The following is a 17,045-nucleotide window of genomic DNA, read 5'->3' as shown; positions in this document are numbered from 1 at the left end:
AAGGGAGGTTTAGGTTGGACATTAGGAAAAAGTTCCTAACTGTCAGGGTAGTTAAACACTGGAATAAATTGCCTAGGGAGGTTGTGGAATCTCCATCTCTGGAGATATTTAAGAGTAGGTTAGATAAATGTCTATCAGGGATGGTCTAGACAGTATTTGATCCTACCATGAGGGAAGAGGACTGGACTCAATGACCTCTCGAGGTCCCTTCCAGTCCTAGAGTCTATGAATCTATGAATCTATGATTTTTAAGCCAATCTCATGATTTTTTGGAGCCTGACTCAGCTTGGGGCTGACAACACTGTGATAGCTTTAGGAAAACTTTCCAATGCCAGATCAAACCTTCTCACAGAGCCAATGTTCGGCTCTGGAACAGTCTCTCCAGCCCCAGCCCCTGTGTCCTTTACAACTGGACAAAATCCTTGGTATCAGACTGCAGGGAATGATCCTGCTAAGAACAAGGGGGATGAACTCAAACAAATCACTGTACTATGGATCGGTTAAGGCTGGCCTGCACACAGCACACCTATCACAGAACCACCAAGGCAAATAAATGCAAACCTTAGCAACCTAACAGTACATACATATCCTCTTCTCGTCCACCCAGGGACACAGACTTCACAAATGGCACAACCATCACACACTACAGACCACAAACTGGACCCTTAACTCTGCCCGTTCATAGCTGCGGGAGGAGGGACATTTGGGAAAGGAAGTGCTGGAAACCCTATGGGGGCACAGTTAAGGATGTGCTGTCTGTCATTAAGTGTTTGTACAGTGCCCAGCACGATCAGAATCCAATCTCAGATGGGGCCTCTAGATCCTATTGTAATAATAAATACACCTTTACCCTGATATAACGCAACCCGATATAACATGAATTCGGCTATAATGTGGTAAAGCAGCGCTCTGGGGGGCAGGGCTGTGCACTCCAGCGGATCAAAGTAAGTTCAATATAATGTGGTTTCATCTATAACACGGTAAGATTTTCTGGCTCCCAAGGACAGTGTTATATCGGGGTAGAGGTGTAACTAATAATAAATAATGAGACAAGCTAGGCATGAATAAACAGAGCTAGATGCATCTCTTTTTCTGTACCTAGAGCTGCATATCCCCACAGTACGATACCATTCTCAATTTCCTGGAAACCAACATCTGCACTGGATTTTCAGAGATCATGTCAGAAATATGTCTCCAACTCCCCCCTACATTGTCTCAAGGGTCCCAGCTATTAAAACATCCAGGAATCCAATTTCAGCTGTTATCATCCCTTTCTCTTCTAATGGGATCCAGTACATTACAAAGAGTGCTTTAAATATATCCACAACATGGCTTACATATGGGCGTAATGCTGTACCAGCCATTGTAAAAGGCCTGACCTGCTGCTTTTATCAACACTAAAAGAATCAGAGAGCTTCCTTTATCCATTAGGAGAAAACCCCAATGGCAAGTGGCCAGAAATAATTGCTCTGACCGGAATCCTATTCTCCCTGGGCACAGCTGTGGCTGGGCCTCTACAGATGATATGAAAAATCTTTCAGCCTGAGACCTCCCCACTTGCAGAAGTTGGGTGAAGATGAGGATGCCGCTGAGAAGGTAGCTGCACCTCCGTTCTGCATGGGAGAGGTATGATCCATCTCCTTTCTATGCTCAGGGAGTCCTTACTGAAAATAAAATTAAAAATTTCCTCCTGGTTCAGTGAAGTTAAAACACAGCTCTATTTTTCCTTCCCAGATGTCCCCGTTTATAGATATCAAAAGATAGCAGGCATGTAAGTGCTAGTAATAATTGGCAATCCAATCCTAATTGCTAACATGAATAATTATTATTAAATGCTTTCTGAAAATTTAAGTCCACCGACTTTCCCTTTTCTAGTCTAGCTGTAACGTTCTCAGTAAATCCTAGCAGGCCTGTTACATGTGGCCTTCTGTGCCTGAATTGAAACTGGCTGCTCTTAAGGAGACTGTCAGCTGGTGTAAGCCCAGCATTCTGGGTCTGTGTAAAAAAATGGTGGCTCACAAAACCATCTGACTAGGAGTGCTCTGTGACTTAAAATAATTAATTGAAATACAGATTTTGGTTTTGTGTTTTTCTGGATTTAAGCATTGCACTAGAAAGAGTACTGAGCTATTGCAGGGGAACCAGAAAGTGAAACTGACTAGAAACAAAAGTGAAAGGGACTAGTGGAGTTTCACTGTCCTAACTGACTGAAACAAACAACCAGCAGCAATAGGGAAAAAGCAGTCTAGATTTGAAAAACCCTTCCCAGCTGAACAGTCTAACCGGCTGGTTCTCCAGCTTTTTCATTCTGTGGGCTGTTGTGTAAGACAAGCAGATCCTGTAATGAGAGATCCTCTTGCACAGTCAGATTCCTTCCCAATACCCCAATCCTGCACTGCTTGCTTCTCAACATGCTTCATCTTGTGACCTGCTGGGGTGGGCTCCACAGACCACAGTTTGAGAACAACTACTCTAAAATGTTATTAGTTGGGGGTGGAAGGAGAATTACGGTACTTTAAATACATGATTTTAATCTTCCCAGTGTCCTGTTCACCAAACCAGCCTTTTTGAGACATTCTCCCACCACATCCTGCAAGACTGTTTCCAAGCAGAGATTCTAACCTGCCCTATTTTTAGCCAGGATTTTACTCTCACGCTCCTCCACCCCCAGTCTACCTCATCAAAACGAGAAGGAAGAAAATTCTCTTGTTCCAATGTATTTCAGAAGAGTTAAAAACTGCTTCCCTCTGCCCCACTCCAAATGTCCCTGTTCATAGCCTTCATGGGTTGATAATGATGCCTAGCTGATGTTAACTCATGGATCTATAGTCCCCTGGCTTGTCTGTCATGACCCATTCTTTCTCTAACATAGGGGATTGCTTTTGCCACTTCCCAACCCTCAGGAAAGTTCCTCCAAATCTTTTAAAAATGCAAGTGTGGCAGACCTGCTCCTGGGTCAGTGGACTGAGGGTCATGCGACTGCATGCTGGAAGTAGAGCCTGCTATAAAAAGGGGCTCCCCCACCCATTCCTCTGCCTTAGTCTGAGAAAGATCAGGACCTAATTCTGAATAGAAAGGAGTAGAAGGACAGCTGCCCTGGGGAAGAACAGCTGGAACGGGACTAGTCGCGCTCCCCGTGCAGAGGAAGTTGGGCCAAGAGCCCAAGAGGGACTCACTGAAGCAAGACCAGTGGAATGCCTTGATAGATAGAAGCTGGGAGTTGTGGACTGTGTTGTGCTCGGGGAGACCTAACCAGTAGCAGCAATAGGCCGTACTTAATTTGTAATGAAGGAGGTGCCAGGGTTCAACCAATTTTTGTACATTGATAATGGATGCAGCAAGCACAGAGGTGCCAGGGCTATGAACTGCCAAGCCTAGAGGTGCTGGGCCTCAGCCCTGACATAAGTTAATCACTGGGGATAGGGAAGGAACCTGTGAACCCAACAAGCTGGGTAGGCAGTCCTGGGCTTGAGTGGGGTTTAGGGCCCGAACAGATAGCTGCTCCTCTGTATGAGGCTCAAGGCAGAGGATGGGACCGGGCTACCCTCCAGTGTCACTGGGGGTGAGGCATAAACCCCAGTAACCAAGGGAAGAAGGAGGCTGAGTATTGAGAAGAACACTGAGCCCAAAGGGAACAGTGGAAAAGGCCAACAAAGCCCTGCAGTAGGGATGGGGCTCCTGGATCAGAAATCTCCATCCCTGGTGGGATCAGTTCTGTGACTAAGAATTTGGCGCATAATTCTGTGCAATATAGAACTCATTGTATGTATAAAAAAGACCAGTATTCTTGTAAAACAATTGAACTCCTGGATTCCTGGCAGTAGTGGAGGGGTGCTCACTTGCGCACAGCAGAAGTCTTGCTGGGAAATCCTTCAAGCTAACAGCAAGAGGTTAATTTCAGGGGTAACTGCTTTGCAGTTAATTTCCGTGGAGGTTTAGTGTCCCACCATTGACAGCTGCTGCCCAGGAACGTGTTTTTTATGGTGTCTTCTCGCAGTTTATTGGGTCTCTTCTGGTTAAAAGGACATCATCAACCTGAAGCTCTATTTTTTAAATGAGCTAACTGGAAATGGCAGAGATGCTCAATGACTTCTTTGTTTCGGCCTTCACCGAGAAGTCTGAAGGAATGCTTAACATAGTGAATGCTAATAGGAAGGTGGTAGGTTCAGAAGAGAAAATAAAAAAAGAACAAGTTAAAAATCACTTAGAAAAGTTAGATGCCTGCAAGTCAACAGGGCCTAATAAAATGCATCCTAGAATACTCAAGGAGCTAATAGAGGAGGTATTTGAGCCTCTAGCTATTATCTTTGGAAAATCATGGGGGACAGGAAAGATTCCAGAAGACTGGAAAAGGGCAAACATAGTGCCCATCTATAAAAAGGGAAATAAAAACAACCCAGGAAACTACAGACCAGTTAGTTTAACTTCTGTGCCAGGGAAGATAATGGAGCAAGTAATTAAAGAAATCATCTGCAAACACTTGGAAGGTGGTAAGGTGATAGGGAATAGCCAGCATGGATTTGTAAAGAACAAATCGTGTCAAACCAATCTGATAGCTTTCTTTGATAGGATAACGAGTCTTGTGGATAAGGGAGAAGCGGTGGATGTGGTATACCTAGACTTTAGTAAGGCATTTGATACGGTCTCGCATGATATCCTTATCGATAAACTAGGCAAATACAATTTAGATGGGGCTACTATAAGGTGGGTGCATAACTGGCTGGATAACCGTACTCAGAGAGTAGTTATTAATGGCTCCCAATCCTGCTGGAAAGGTATAACAAGTGGGGTTCCGCAGGGGTCTGTTTTGGGACCGGCTCTGTTCAATATCTTCATCAACGATTTAGATGTTGGCATAGAAAGTACGCTTATTAAGTTTGCAGACGATACTAAACTGGGAGGGATTGCAACTGCTTTGGAGGACAGGGTCAAAATTCAAAATGATCTGGACAAATTGGAGAAATGGTCTGAGGTAAACCGGATGAAGTTCAATAAAGACAAATGCAAAGTGCTCCACTTAGGAAGGAACAATCAGTTTCACACATACAGAATGGGAAGAGACTGTCTAGGAAGGAGTATGGCAGAAAGAGATCTAGGGGTCATAGTGGACCACAAGCTAAATATGAGTCAACAGTGTGATGCTGTTGCAAAAAAAGCAAACGTGATTCTGGGATGCATTAACAGGTGTGTTGTAAACAAGACACGAGAAGTCATTCTTCCGCTCTACTCTGCGCTGGTTAGGCCTCAACTGGAGTATTGTGTCCAGTTCTGGGCACCGCATTTCAAGAAAGATGTGGAGAAATTGGAGAGGGTCCAGAGAAGAGCAACAAGAATGATTAAAGGTCTTGAGAACATGACCTATGAAGGAAGGCTGAAAGAATTGGGTTTATTTAGTTTGGAAAAGAGAAGACTGAGAGGGGACATGATAGCAGTTTTCAGGTATCTAAAAGGGTGTCATCAGGAGGAGGGAGAAAACTTGTTCACCTTAGCCTCTAATGATAGAACAAGAAGCAATGGGCTTAAACTGCAGCAAGGGAGATTTAGGTTGGACATTAGGAAAAAGCTCCTAATTGTCAGGGTGGTTAAACACTGGAATAAACTGCCTAGGGAGGTTGTAGAATCTCCATCTCTGGAGATATTTAAGAGTAGGTTAGATAAATGTTTATTAGGGATGGTCTAGACAGTATTTGGTCCTGCCATGACGGCAGGGGACTGGACTCGATGACCTCTCAAGGTCCCTTCCAGCCTTACAATCTACGAATCTATATGTGTAGCTGGAGGCTACAGCGGCAAGACATCGCAAAGGGCAAGGGTGACCCAGCCACTCAATCTGGATTGTAGCCTGGTACACATGCTTAGCCAAATTAACGCGAGAGTTCCAACACCACTTTCTGCTGCACTCTGGATCTATTTAGGTTTCTCATCCAAGTGCCCACCAGACCTAGTCTTGCTTAGCTTGCAAAAGCAGAGCTACCCTAGCACTTGGTGGCAGCTCCACTACTCTTGCTAAGCTTCTTATTCTCCAGGTTTCCTGGTGGTTGATGGCTGACTGCTTTGTGACAACTTAGGCAGAGCTGAGGCTTGAAGCCCCGGACATGTGGAAGCACATGGACACGTTTATATTATAAGAAACAGCATGAGCTCCATCCGGGTTAACTGACCGTGTAATTAGTCTCCAATAGCAAAGCGTCTTCTGCTTTAAAGCATGCCTTTATTTCCACACACAGCAGCACTGCTTTGCTTGCTTACCCAGTTAATAAATTCATCAGGTGGTGTACAAGATGCCTCATTCATTCCTTTACAAGTTGATCACCATATCGATGGTAGATTTAAAAGTGCCAGGATGGAACTGAAAGGGGAGGGAACAAGATCTTGGCAACATCCATAAGAAAGAAAACTATTTAAATAGCCCCAGCTGTGAAAGCAGGAAGCCATCTTGACAACTAAAGAATTGAACTTTCCAACAATCAAATATACTCTGCACCCAGCAGCGAGTCAGGGGAACTGTCGTGAAATAGGCGTGATGGGAGATGTGGAGCCCTAATCCCTTTCTCTGTCGCAGTGGGCTGAGGACAGCCCTGCTTTATTTGCAATTGCATGCTTGGCTCTAAGGCATGGAGCTGGGACTAAACGCAGCAAGTTCTCTACCCAGTTGTTCCAATTCCCTTTTGATAAACTAAAAATGATCTGGATTATACAGATTCACTTGGCTGAAGATTTACGACTGTTTCACCTGCTTTGGAACGGGAGACCTAAGCACATGGCTCAGTGGCCTGACAAGGTGTGTGCTTAGACAGATAAATCGTGTTGGTTTCCTGAGCTCCTCTGCCAAAACTTGATGCTGTAACTTCCTCATAACAGCAGACACTCCCAATGTCTCTCAACAGCAGGGCAGGACTATTTTTCCGCTGCTGATGGTGAGGAAATCACATCAAGGTCTTAAAAAACGGTACCAAATCAGAAAGGGCACTGCCTCTCTACACTGTCGTCACCATCTGTGGCCCCATAAATTCATGAAACCTCCTCGTTAGCCTCCTCCTGGGGCTAGCCAAGTCGACTGTCCATCATATCAAGAGAAGGAAGCTGGATGGAGGCGGGTGATTCTCGGAGACTGTGTGGCCTATTTCCAGTCCCTTGTTAGAGGGACCAGATGTCCCGATTTTATAGGGACAGTCCTGATATTTGGGGCTTTGTCTTATGTAGGCACCTATTACCCCCCACCCCGTCTTGATTTTTCACACTTATTGTCTTGTCGCCCTATCCCTTGTACAGCCACGCATCAGAGCAGAATTCCTCTGGGTGGCATCTGCTGACTCCCTAGATGCCTCTGAAGAGCAGTGGGCGCTGTCTGGGGTTCTCTGATTGGTGTCCCACTCTGGATCCCTCATTATTACCCTCTGAGCCCACTCCTGCCCCTGTTTTTCCATCTGTTGTCCCCTGCCATTACTTGTGGCCTGGCTAAGGGGGAGGGCCGTTAGGTATAGGTAGGCTTAGGCCCGCCATCCCCCTGGTTTCCACAATAACACTGATACCAATAATTCTTGTAAAATAGGACCTGAGCCATAAGCAAAATCAGCAGAAGTTGTGTATGCAGGAAATAACATGCAGTTTCTTTCATCTCAAGATCAAGTGCTCTGCAAACGTTCCTTCAGATGAGCAGCTGCCCCAGGATTGCCATCTCTCTTAAAAGTGGTGAGATCGTCTCTTTTCTCCTGGGGTCACTGATTTCCCCAACACCCCCTCAGTTATGTGAACTAGTTACATGACAATTTAGTGACTGTTTGGAAATTTGAATTGAAATTGAAACATTAATACACACTTTAAAAGCATGTGTATGATAAAATATGTGTATCTGAAAAAGTATAATAAATTTGAAAAGTATGAACATAGGCTAACTTCCTTATACAGCTATTTTTTTTATGACAATGTCAGCGCATTCATTTCTGTGACGTTGGCCAACCTAATAATTTCAAATGATGATTTGTAAGCAAAGTCTCACTGAGCTCTCCCTGACAGCTAGTGATGAGCTGGGGCTGGGGGGAAAGACTTCAGGACAAGACTGTATTTACATTCACACCTAATCTACCAGCAAGCAGAGCTGTGTTGCCCAAGTGATAGATTTTGGCTGGGATTGGGTTACAAATCACTTGAATGTGGGGGGTGGGGTTGGAATGAAATGTTGTTATTCTTATTGTATGAGTAAAGGGCAGTAGAACTGTACTTAGCCTGTGCTGATTGAGGGCATCGAGAGAGGGTGGGGACCTGTCCCTCTCCACTGTTTAAAGACAGAACTGATTAGCTCCACAGATAGTCTTTTGTTCTGTTAAGCGATCACCGCAGCTGAAATCACTGATCATCAGGTCTAAGTCCTTAGTCCTGCTGTGGGGACAGTGTTTCTGTGGAAGGGCTTGGTTACACTCGAAACTCCAAAGCGCTGCTGCGGGAGCGCTCCCGCAGCAGCGCTTTGAAGTGTGAGTGTGGTCGCAGCGCCAGTGCTGGGAGAGAGCTCTCCCAGTGCTGCAGGTACTCCACCTTCCCGAGGAGATTAGCTTACAGCACTGGGAGCTGCGGTCCCAGCGCTGGGGCACTATTTACACTGGCGCTTTACAGTGCTGTAACTTGCTGCGCTCAGGGGGGTGTTTTTTCACACCCTTGAGCAAGAAAGTTGCAGCTCTGTAAAGCGCCAGTGTAGCCAAGGCCGAAGAGATGGCCCAGACTGCACTAGCAGCAAGGTTCCCCCACTGAGAGCTCAGCTGAAATCACTGAGAGCTGGTGAAACTTCAAGAGACCAACTCGCAGAGGTCAAAGTGGCAGGTAGCAGCAGAAGGTGAGTGTGCAGGGCCATTGGCAACAGAGTGATGGAGTGAACGGTGGCACAACGAACAGCCGTGGCCAGAGTGAACAGTGAGCAGCTGGAGGAACGAGCAAGGTCCCTTCTTGCCCCCGACCTGGGAGGCGTACTCACGTGAAAGCACCTCTGAACTCTGAGTCTCCACTGATCAAGGACAAGTGGGGTGCAGTGGAGGGAAAAGTGAGGGGCACATTAAATAAACATTTGTTTGTTGAACTATATTTTAGTGGCTTTGCTCCAGAATGCCACATTTGTGACTGGGAATGGAAACTTATATAAATATGTTTCCTAGTAGGCCAAGATTTTTAAAATGCAGTATTCGCCAAGGTTGTTATCTCACATCATTGCTATCTTGAGAGGTCATTATGTTGGGGAGTTTCTGTACCAAACATTTTTATTATTATAAATAATGTTTACATAAGAATGGTCATACTGGGTCAGACCAATGGTCCATGTAGCCCAGTATCCTGTCTTTCGACAGTGGTCAAGGCCAGGTGCTTCAGAGGGAATGAACAGAACAGACAATCATCAAGTGATCCATCCACTGTTGCCCATTCCCAGCTTCTGGCAAACAGGCTAGGGACACTCAGAGCATGGTGTTTCATCTCTCCACATCCTGGCTAATAGCCACTGATGGACCTATTCTCCAGGAATTTATCTAGTTCTTTTTTTAATCCTGTTATAGTTTTGGTCTTCACAGCATCCCCTTGCAAAGAGTTCCATGGCTTGACTTTATGTTGTGTGAAGAAGTACTTCCTTTTGTTTTTTTAAAACCTGCTGCCTATTAATTTCATTGGGTGACTGCTAGTTCTTGTGTTACGTGAAGGATTAAATAACATTTCCTTATTCACTTTCTTCACACACCAGTCAAGATTTTGTAGACCTCTATCATATCCCCATTAGTCATCTCTTTTCTAAACGAAAATTCCCAGTCATTTTAATCTCTCCTCCTGTTTCATACCCCTGATCATTTTAGTTGCCATCTCTGTACCTTTTCCAATTCCAATATATATATTTTTAGGATGGGTGACCAGATCTGCACACAGTATTCAAGTGTGCACGTACCATGGATTTATTTAGAGGCAATTTGATTCATTTTCTGTCTTATTATCTCTTCTTTCTTAATGATTCCCAACATTGTTTGCTTATTGACTGCTGCTGCACATTGAGTGGATGTTTTCAGAGAACTATCCACAATGACTCCAAGATCTCTTTCATGAGTGTTAACAGCTAATTCAGATGCCATCACTTTGTATGTATAGTTGAGATTGCTTTCCCATGTGCATTACTTTGCATTTATCAACATTGAATTTAATTTGCCATTTTGTTGCCAGTCACCCAGTTTTGTGAGATCCCTTTGTAGCTCTTCGCAGTCTGCCTGGAACTTAGCTATCTTGAATAGTTTTGTATCATCTGCAAATTTTGCCACCTCACTGTTTACCCATTTTTCCAGATGAATATGTTGAACAGTACTGGTCCCAGTACTGACCCCTCAAGGATACCACTATTTATCTCTCTCCATTCTGAAAACTGATAATTTATTCCTACCCTTTGTTTCCCATTTTATAACCAGTTACTGATCCATGAGAGGACTGCCCTCTTATCCCATGATGGCTCACTTTTCAAAAGGCAATTTACATTAAATGTATTTTTAAAACAAAATTATATTTTTTTAGAAATCTAGACCTGTTATGTGTTTCAGTGTAACTTGGATTATCCTTATGTTAAATTTGCATTATCCTAACAAAACATTTACTTTATTCATATCTCTTTTATACATCTCATTGGCCCTGACACCTGCCTCCCCCCTGTAAATTTGAACACTCCTTCCCCCCCAATTTCAATTTACTGCGGAAACCATTGCCTGGGGTTATCTCACAGGAATTTCACATCTCTCAGCATCACTTTAGGGGCCAATGACAGGTCATCATGTAAGAGGAATTTGTTACTATGATCAAGATGCCAGCTGTCCCTGTGAGATGGGTTTTACTGGCACCATTGTATAGACGGGGACATTGAGGCACAGAAAGGATAAGTGACTTGCCCACCAGTCACATGTGAGTCACTGGCAATGCTGGGAATTGAATCTGGGAAGCCTGACTCTGTCCTTTCCTCTAATCACTAGACAACACTGCCCACATACAAGCAAGCAAACAGGGAAGGATCTTTACTGTGCACAAACAGACAGTAATCCCATTCTCCAAGTGGTAAGGGGACACATATGTTTGTTTGAACAGGAGCGATAGGAGGAGGTTACCAGCTACCAGTTCAGAGACGGGTACTGGAGATTTAATTTTCACCCGCATTTTCGAAGTAAAGTTGCCTAGGTCTGGTGCTTGCTAGTGGTCCAGGGCACAGCAGTGGGATATTGGAAGTCTGTGGTTAATCAGTTCCACGTGGTAAAACCTGTGCTATGAAGGGACTTACCAAATGCTTGTCAGAACAGCAAAAGGTCACTTACGACACTGATGCTATTGCTTCAGATGCCAAAAACAGGGGCTCTAGAGCAATCTACTGCTGCCCATGCTACAAATCACCACTTCGGTGCTGGAATATAGCCATGCTACCACCAGCTGGCCAAAAAGATGCAACAGTTTCTCTTTGGTACTTCTTTCCTGAAATCTCACCTGCACGGCAATCGAGAGAAGGCTGTTCGGAAGCCTGATATGCAGACTGTGTGATCAAGTGACTAGTGTGGAGGGCTGGGATTCCAGGGAAGCTGGGTTTGATTTTGGACTCTGCCACTGACTCGCTGTGTGACCTTGGCTGAGTCTCTCATGCTCTGTGTGCAGTGGGGCTAACGCTATTGACTCACCTCCCAGGAGGGCCACAAGGTTCTGCTGCAAAGTACTCTGAGACCCTAAAAAGGAAGACACTCTTAGGCATGTCTACACTTATGGCAGCATGCAGAGTACCTATACTGCACGCCCCCAAAGAACAGGGGTCAATAGCTGTGTAGACAGTGAGGCACCATTTAGACAAGTAAAGACATGCCAGAACCTTAGTGTATATATCCTACATGGCTCTCTATGTCCCCACACAGTGCCACTGCAGTGAAAGGCTCTGGCAGCAGGGAAAGGCTCTGGTGGGGGAAGAGAGTGGGGAAAAGCTCCAGCATACGCTACACACTGCAACAAGTGTAGACAAGGTTTTAATGACAGGCCAAGAATTATTCTGGAAAATCAAATGGAGCAGGCTGTGGTTCTTTCATGGCCTTGGAAGTCCCCACTCACCCTCTTGCTCCCCATTTCAAAAGTTAGGGACTCATTGGTTTTAGTGATGCCAATTTCTTCCACATCTCCACAGATGGAGGTAGGGAATCGACTTGTATCAGACACTGAAGGTGCCATTCTGTGGGATAAAACCCATGAACAAAGCAGAGTTCATAGACCAGTTGGAAACAAGGCAGGACAGATTCAAAAAGTGAGACTGACCCATTCCTTGTTGTCCACTTTCAACTTCTGGCAAACAAAGCTTAGAAGTTCCCATTGACTTTATTTAGGATTGTAGGTTTTCAGCATCTCTGAAAGTGAGACTTTTGGGGGGAAATTTTGGCTCCACTGAAGTCAAGAGCAAAACTCCCCTTGATTTCAGTGGGGCCAGAATTTCACTCTACATGTCTCAAGTTGGACTCCCAAAATTATTGGACACTTTGGAAAGTTAAGGCCCAAGTCTTTCTGTACCTGTTTTGTCATTAATAAACTTGGGTTATTATTATTTACATACCACCTATGGCTGGTTTATGGGTGGATTAATTAGTGTTTGCACAGCACTTTGATCTGTTAAATGTTGCATCATTTTGCAAATATCCAATTTGACCATTAGAGCACATCTTTGCGCTCAAAAATCACCATATAAAGGAATCCGTATTCATCATCTCTCAGTTAGTCCAGAACAAATTCTATACATTTCCAAGTAAAAAAACATTTTTCTGTCTGCTGCCCTGGGATCTGAGAGTCAAGCTGGGTTCTTCTTGGTTCATGCATCATCAGCCGTGATAATGACTCTTCAGGCTAAATTTAGTCCTCACACCTGTGTAATTTCACTGTTTTCAAATTATGCCTTCAGTTCTACCTGTGCAATCCCACTGAGGGCAATAGGGTTGTAAAGATATAGGTAAACTAAGGCAGGACATGAAAGCAACGAAGATGCACAGTTGACCCTGCAACTGGAACTTAAACAATCCTGTTGACAATGCATGACTCCAGCTCCCTCTCCCAGAGCTGTGTTGGGTCTAAGGACTGATAGGAGTAAAAGTAGTAAACACTTATTTTTGTCACTAAAGCAAGTAGCTCTGACTTTGATATACCCAGGGGGAGCAGATCTGCTGAGTAAGAAGGAATCATTCTTCTACAGCCACTTTTCAGAGGATAACTGCACTTTAAAGGGACTCGATGCCCAGTGGGGCTTTCCATGTGGAGGGTTAGTGTTATATCCATAACCATGTGCCGGTTTCCTGGGTAAAATCATAGCTGGCTGCAACCACTTCTCAGGAATAAGGGATGGGATTGGCCATTTAAAGCATGACAGAGGGAAAATACCTGGCTCTTCTGCTGCTGCTGAATTAGACCTTAAGTAAGCAACACACAGGAGGCAGATGAACAAGTATTATCTTCTGAACTCTGCACGAGCCACACAATTCCCCTTAGTAGTAACATGCACTACGAGAGTGAATCTGCCCATGCTGAGCTGAGAGTACCCCCCCGCCCAAAGATGAGAGGGCACGCAGAGTGGAAGGGACTAGAAAGAAGAGGGGTGGGTTAAAGCACAGGGAAGGGCATAAATGAGGCAAAGGAGGAAAACACTACCCTCTCACCCCTGTCAATTCCATCATCTTCAGTGGAACTGCAGCAGTGACGCCAAGGGCAATCACAAAGGAGGAGATGACAGAGCGGCTGCATGTGCTCTGCAGGCTGTCAGTATGCAGCTGCCAAGGGAGAGGATGTGGATTGTGGTGGTTGAGTGAGACGAGGGAACTTATTAAAAATTAAATGGCAGGCAGGTGAAAAGAGGAGCCCAGCCCCTTCACGCAGTCATCCTGCTCAGGCACAATGTGCTAAACATGGCTGGGCTAGGTCACGGCTTGAGTGGAGAACCTCCAAGGAGAAAACTCAGGCCACTGCAGGCAGTGGTGTGTTGCTGGTGAAGTAAGTGGCGCTCTTCCCCAAGGCAGAGCCAGTGCCCCGGGGTGGTCCTAGAAGACAGAGTGCTGCTGCAGGAATCCTCTTTAGGATGCTATGTAAACAAAGGTCACGGCCATTCGTGATTATTAATGACCTCCTGGTGCTTTTTGTCAGGTGTCCTGGCCACCTCCCTACTCAAATAACTACATGCTCCTGACCTAAATCCCCCTGCACTTACATGCTGCATTCTTCTTCAGTGACTGTTGCAGCGGAACAGATACCACATTCCACTCCAGAGGTTGCTGCTTCTCTGCGGCTAGCAAAACAATCCCTGAGCAAATGGTTGGTACCGCCAGTACAGTTTGTACCATTGCTTAGAATAAAGGTGCTATGACCGATCATTAAGCCGCCATCACCACAGCGATTGATAAAACATAACATGTAAATAGCACTTTTCAAAGAGCTTTACAAATGTTAACCAGTGAACCCTCACAAAAGCCACCATCCCCGTTTTACAGGCTAAGATCTAGAGACTTGCCCATGGCCATGCAGCAAGTCACTGGCAGAGCCTAGTCAGAGCTAGATTAGGGGAGTTCCTAGGTTCTCAGTCCACTAGGCTAGGCTGCATCCCCACAGATATTTACAAGCTAGTGCATTCACCTTTGATTTTCCTGGGATCTTGGACCGAGCTACACCAATCCCAGCTTCCCTAGTGAGAGGCATTTGACAGTCAGCTTTAGAGAGACATTTTCTTGGTTCACACCACGATGCGGAATATACTCACTGTCTCCTTCCACTTTCTCAGGCGTCCGGCTCCAAATGATCTGCCTGGTCTCCAGCTTCACCTGAAATGTCCTCCTCTCTGGCCTCTGGGACTTTTTTTGGTAGAACAAGGTCAGCACGGTCCCAATTTCCAAACTCCTGAGGATCCTCCCCATGTCCCCAACCTCCATCCTGGAGTCCTCCAAAAACCCATTGACACTGTTCAGCCTGGACACTGACATCTTTACTGCATGGCCATCGCCTGAAGGAATCACAGAGCAGGATCTGTGTCATTCATGAAAGAAACGCGCCTTTGGGAAATGAAGCCAAGTCCCTCAGAAACAAAATCTACCCTCTTATTTTCAATTCCTTTCCCCCAAATCACCCGAGACTAGTGCTTCCTTTGCTGCAGTGGCTACTGGTGCTGGCTTCCACTCTAATGCACCACATATGCTGCAAAGAGCCAGGACTCTCCTCGGAGCTGTGGAAAGAGGAAGGGGGTGGGATTGAAGGATCCTGCAACCTTCTCTCTCTGCAACCCAGGAATGAGGCTTCCCTGCTATAATACAGCTGCAGCTGCAGCAGTGAAAGATCAGGCAGGCAGGAAAGCTTGGTGGCTGCTTTTCAAATCAGAGCTATAAAAAATAATCCAACCCAGGGCAGGTCCAGGAGATTGAAATTACAGCAGCCCCTTTACACACACAAAATCCATACAATCTATGTATGGGAGCTGGAGCTGTTGGTGCTGCAGGGCACCTTGTAGAGCTCTGCGAGGCTAGGTTCTACTGTCAGTGGTGGAAGAGAGGGAGGAAAGAAGCCCAGAGGGTGCAAAGTAAAAAAACTGTCCAGCCAGATTCAGAGAATTCCCCCTCAGCAAGCAAAGAGCAACCTCCTCCAAACTGGGGGTGGGGAGGGTGGAGTGGAGGAGGGACAGGCGATCTCCTGATGGTTTTTCCTGCGGGTCCTGGGGAGGAATGAAGAGGAGTTGGTCCAGTAGATTTCTGGTAGTGAATCTGGAGGATGTGGGGTTCCCCCTGCTCCAGCAGATCACAGTCAGGGAGCCCGCCTGCAGATGCTGGCGAGGGAGTATTGGTGTGAATTCCTGGGGGCTGCTGCTCTGTTTCTGCTTGGGGTTCAAGATGACAAGGGGGATTTCTCCCCCCTTTTCTCTCTCTCCCTCTCGCTGCTGATTAATTTCAGGCTGGTGAAATGGACGCCCAGAGGAAACTGCAATCACACATGGCCGGAAAGAGATCAGAAAGGAATTTAAAAAAAAAAAATTGCAGGATCTTGGAGAAAGAAAAATAGAAGGAGAGAAAGAAAAGATGGAGGAGAGTGACATCTAGAGGCAGAAAGCACCTGCTTCCCTCTGGAGGGATAGGGAAGGAAGAATAGGTTGGGAAGCAGCATGGGACATGCTGCTGTTCACATGGTTCGTACATCTGGAGAGGCTGACTTTTGCTTTTGCAGATGAGTGCTTTTGAAGGCGGGGGTGGGGGGGCTGCCAGTTTGGGGAAAGGCTATTTTCAACATATTTTTACGCTTCTTCCATATTCCATTTATTGAATATGAGTCTATCATTGGTATCTTATCTATTTAAACATTATAAAAATAGTAACAAACTATATAATTACATGATCATGAATTACAGTATATTAAAATCATTGCACTCACCCACAAGCTGTCTTCACTAACGTCTCAGTTTAAAGACATTACGTCTCTCTGTAGCTTTCTGGATGAAACTGTCAGCAAACTTATTTACATCTAGTTCCCTGGTATGTCTTGAGGCACGTTAAGGACAGGCACATTACTCAGTTGCATCTGTCCCACTGATGACTGGAGATCATTTTTAAGTCTTCTGAGGCTGGAGAATGAGCGATCCACAGTGCAGGATGGTAGAGGTACAGTGAGAAGGATTCTTATAAATTTGCAGTACTCTTGAAGCACAGTGTGCAAATGTTCATTCCCCTCAGTTTTTAAAAACAACACTGGAGACTGTTACATTTTTCTATACAGCTCTGTCCAAGAACATGTCACGCTGTCGTTTCCTTTGCCTCGTTTTTCTTTTGTGTTTTGTTTGCTCTTGCTGGTATCAAAACTAATGGTGGCAGTTTCAGCGGTCAGATTGCCCACTGTTGCAGATTATCCTGTATTTGCTGAAGCACGCTGGTTCCTGAAGGTTTACCACTGTTGATTTTGAACACAAATGTATCCATTTCAACCTGGCACTACCCACTTCCATTCCCTAACTGTGAATCGTGATATACTAGTTAGGAGGAACCACACGTCCCGTCTTGGCTGGGACAGTC

At 45.3% G+C, this 17,045-nt stretch overlaps 1 protein-coding gene and 1 long non-coding RNA gene across 2 annotated transcripts in view; one reads left to right on the top strand and one right to left on the bottom strand.

Moving 5' to 3' along the window:
• LOC116815149 (1-phosphatidylinositol 4,5-bisphosphate phosphodiesterase gamma-1-like) overlaps positions 1-15,493 on the bottom strand; it is a 76,926-nt gene extending 61,433 nt beyond the window's left edge. The window contains exon 1 of the mRNA XM_032763238.2: positions 14,759-15,493. Within this exon, the coding sequence (XP_032619129.1) occupies positions 14,759-14,978 (220 nt within the window). The 5' untranslated portion in view covers positions 14,979-15,493. The remainder of the gene's footprint in view (positions 1-14,758) is intronic.
• LOC116815150 (uncharacterized) lies at positions 13,653-14,845 on the top strand. Its single transcript, XR_004371419.1, has 3 exons — positions 13,653-13,766; positions 14,232-14,316; positions 14,780-14,845. It is a non-coding gene; the product is annotated as an uncharacterized LOC116815150 (long non-coding RNA).
• Positions 15,494-17,045: the final 1,552 nt, after the last annotated feature.

This window comes from Chelonoidis abingdonii, chromosome 2 (assembly GCF_003597395.2).
Source record: "Chelonoidis abingdonii isolate Lonesome George chromosome 2, CheloAbing_2.0, whole genome shotgun sequence".
Taxonomy (NCBI): Eukaryota; Metazoa; Chordata; order Testudines; family Testudinidae; genus Chelonoidis; species Chelonoidis abingdonii.
Note: the sequence above shows the minus strand (reverse complement) of the source record. Positions and strands in the feature narration are given on the sequence as shown.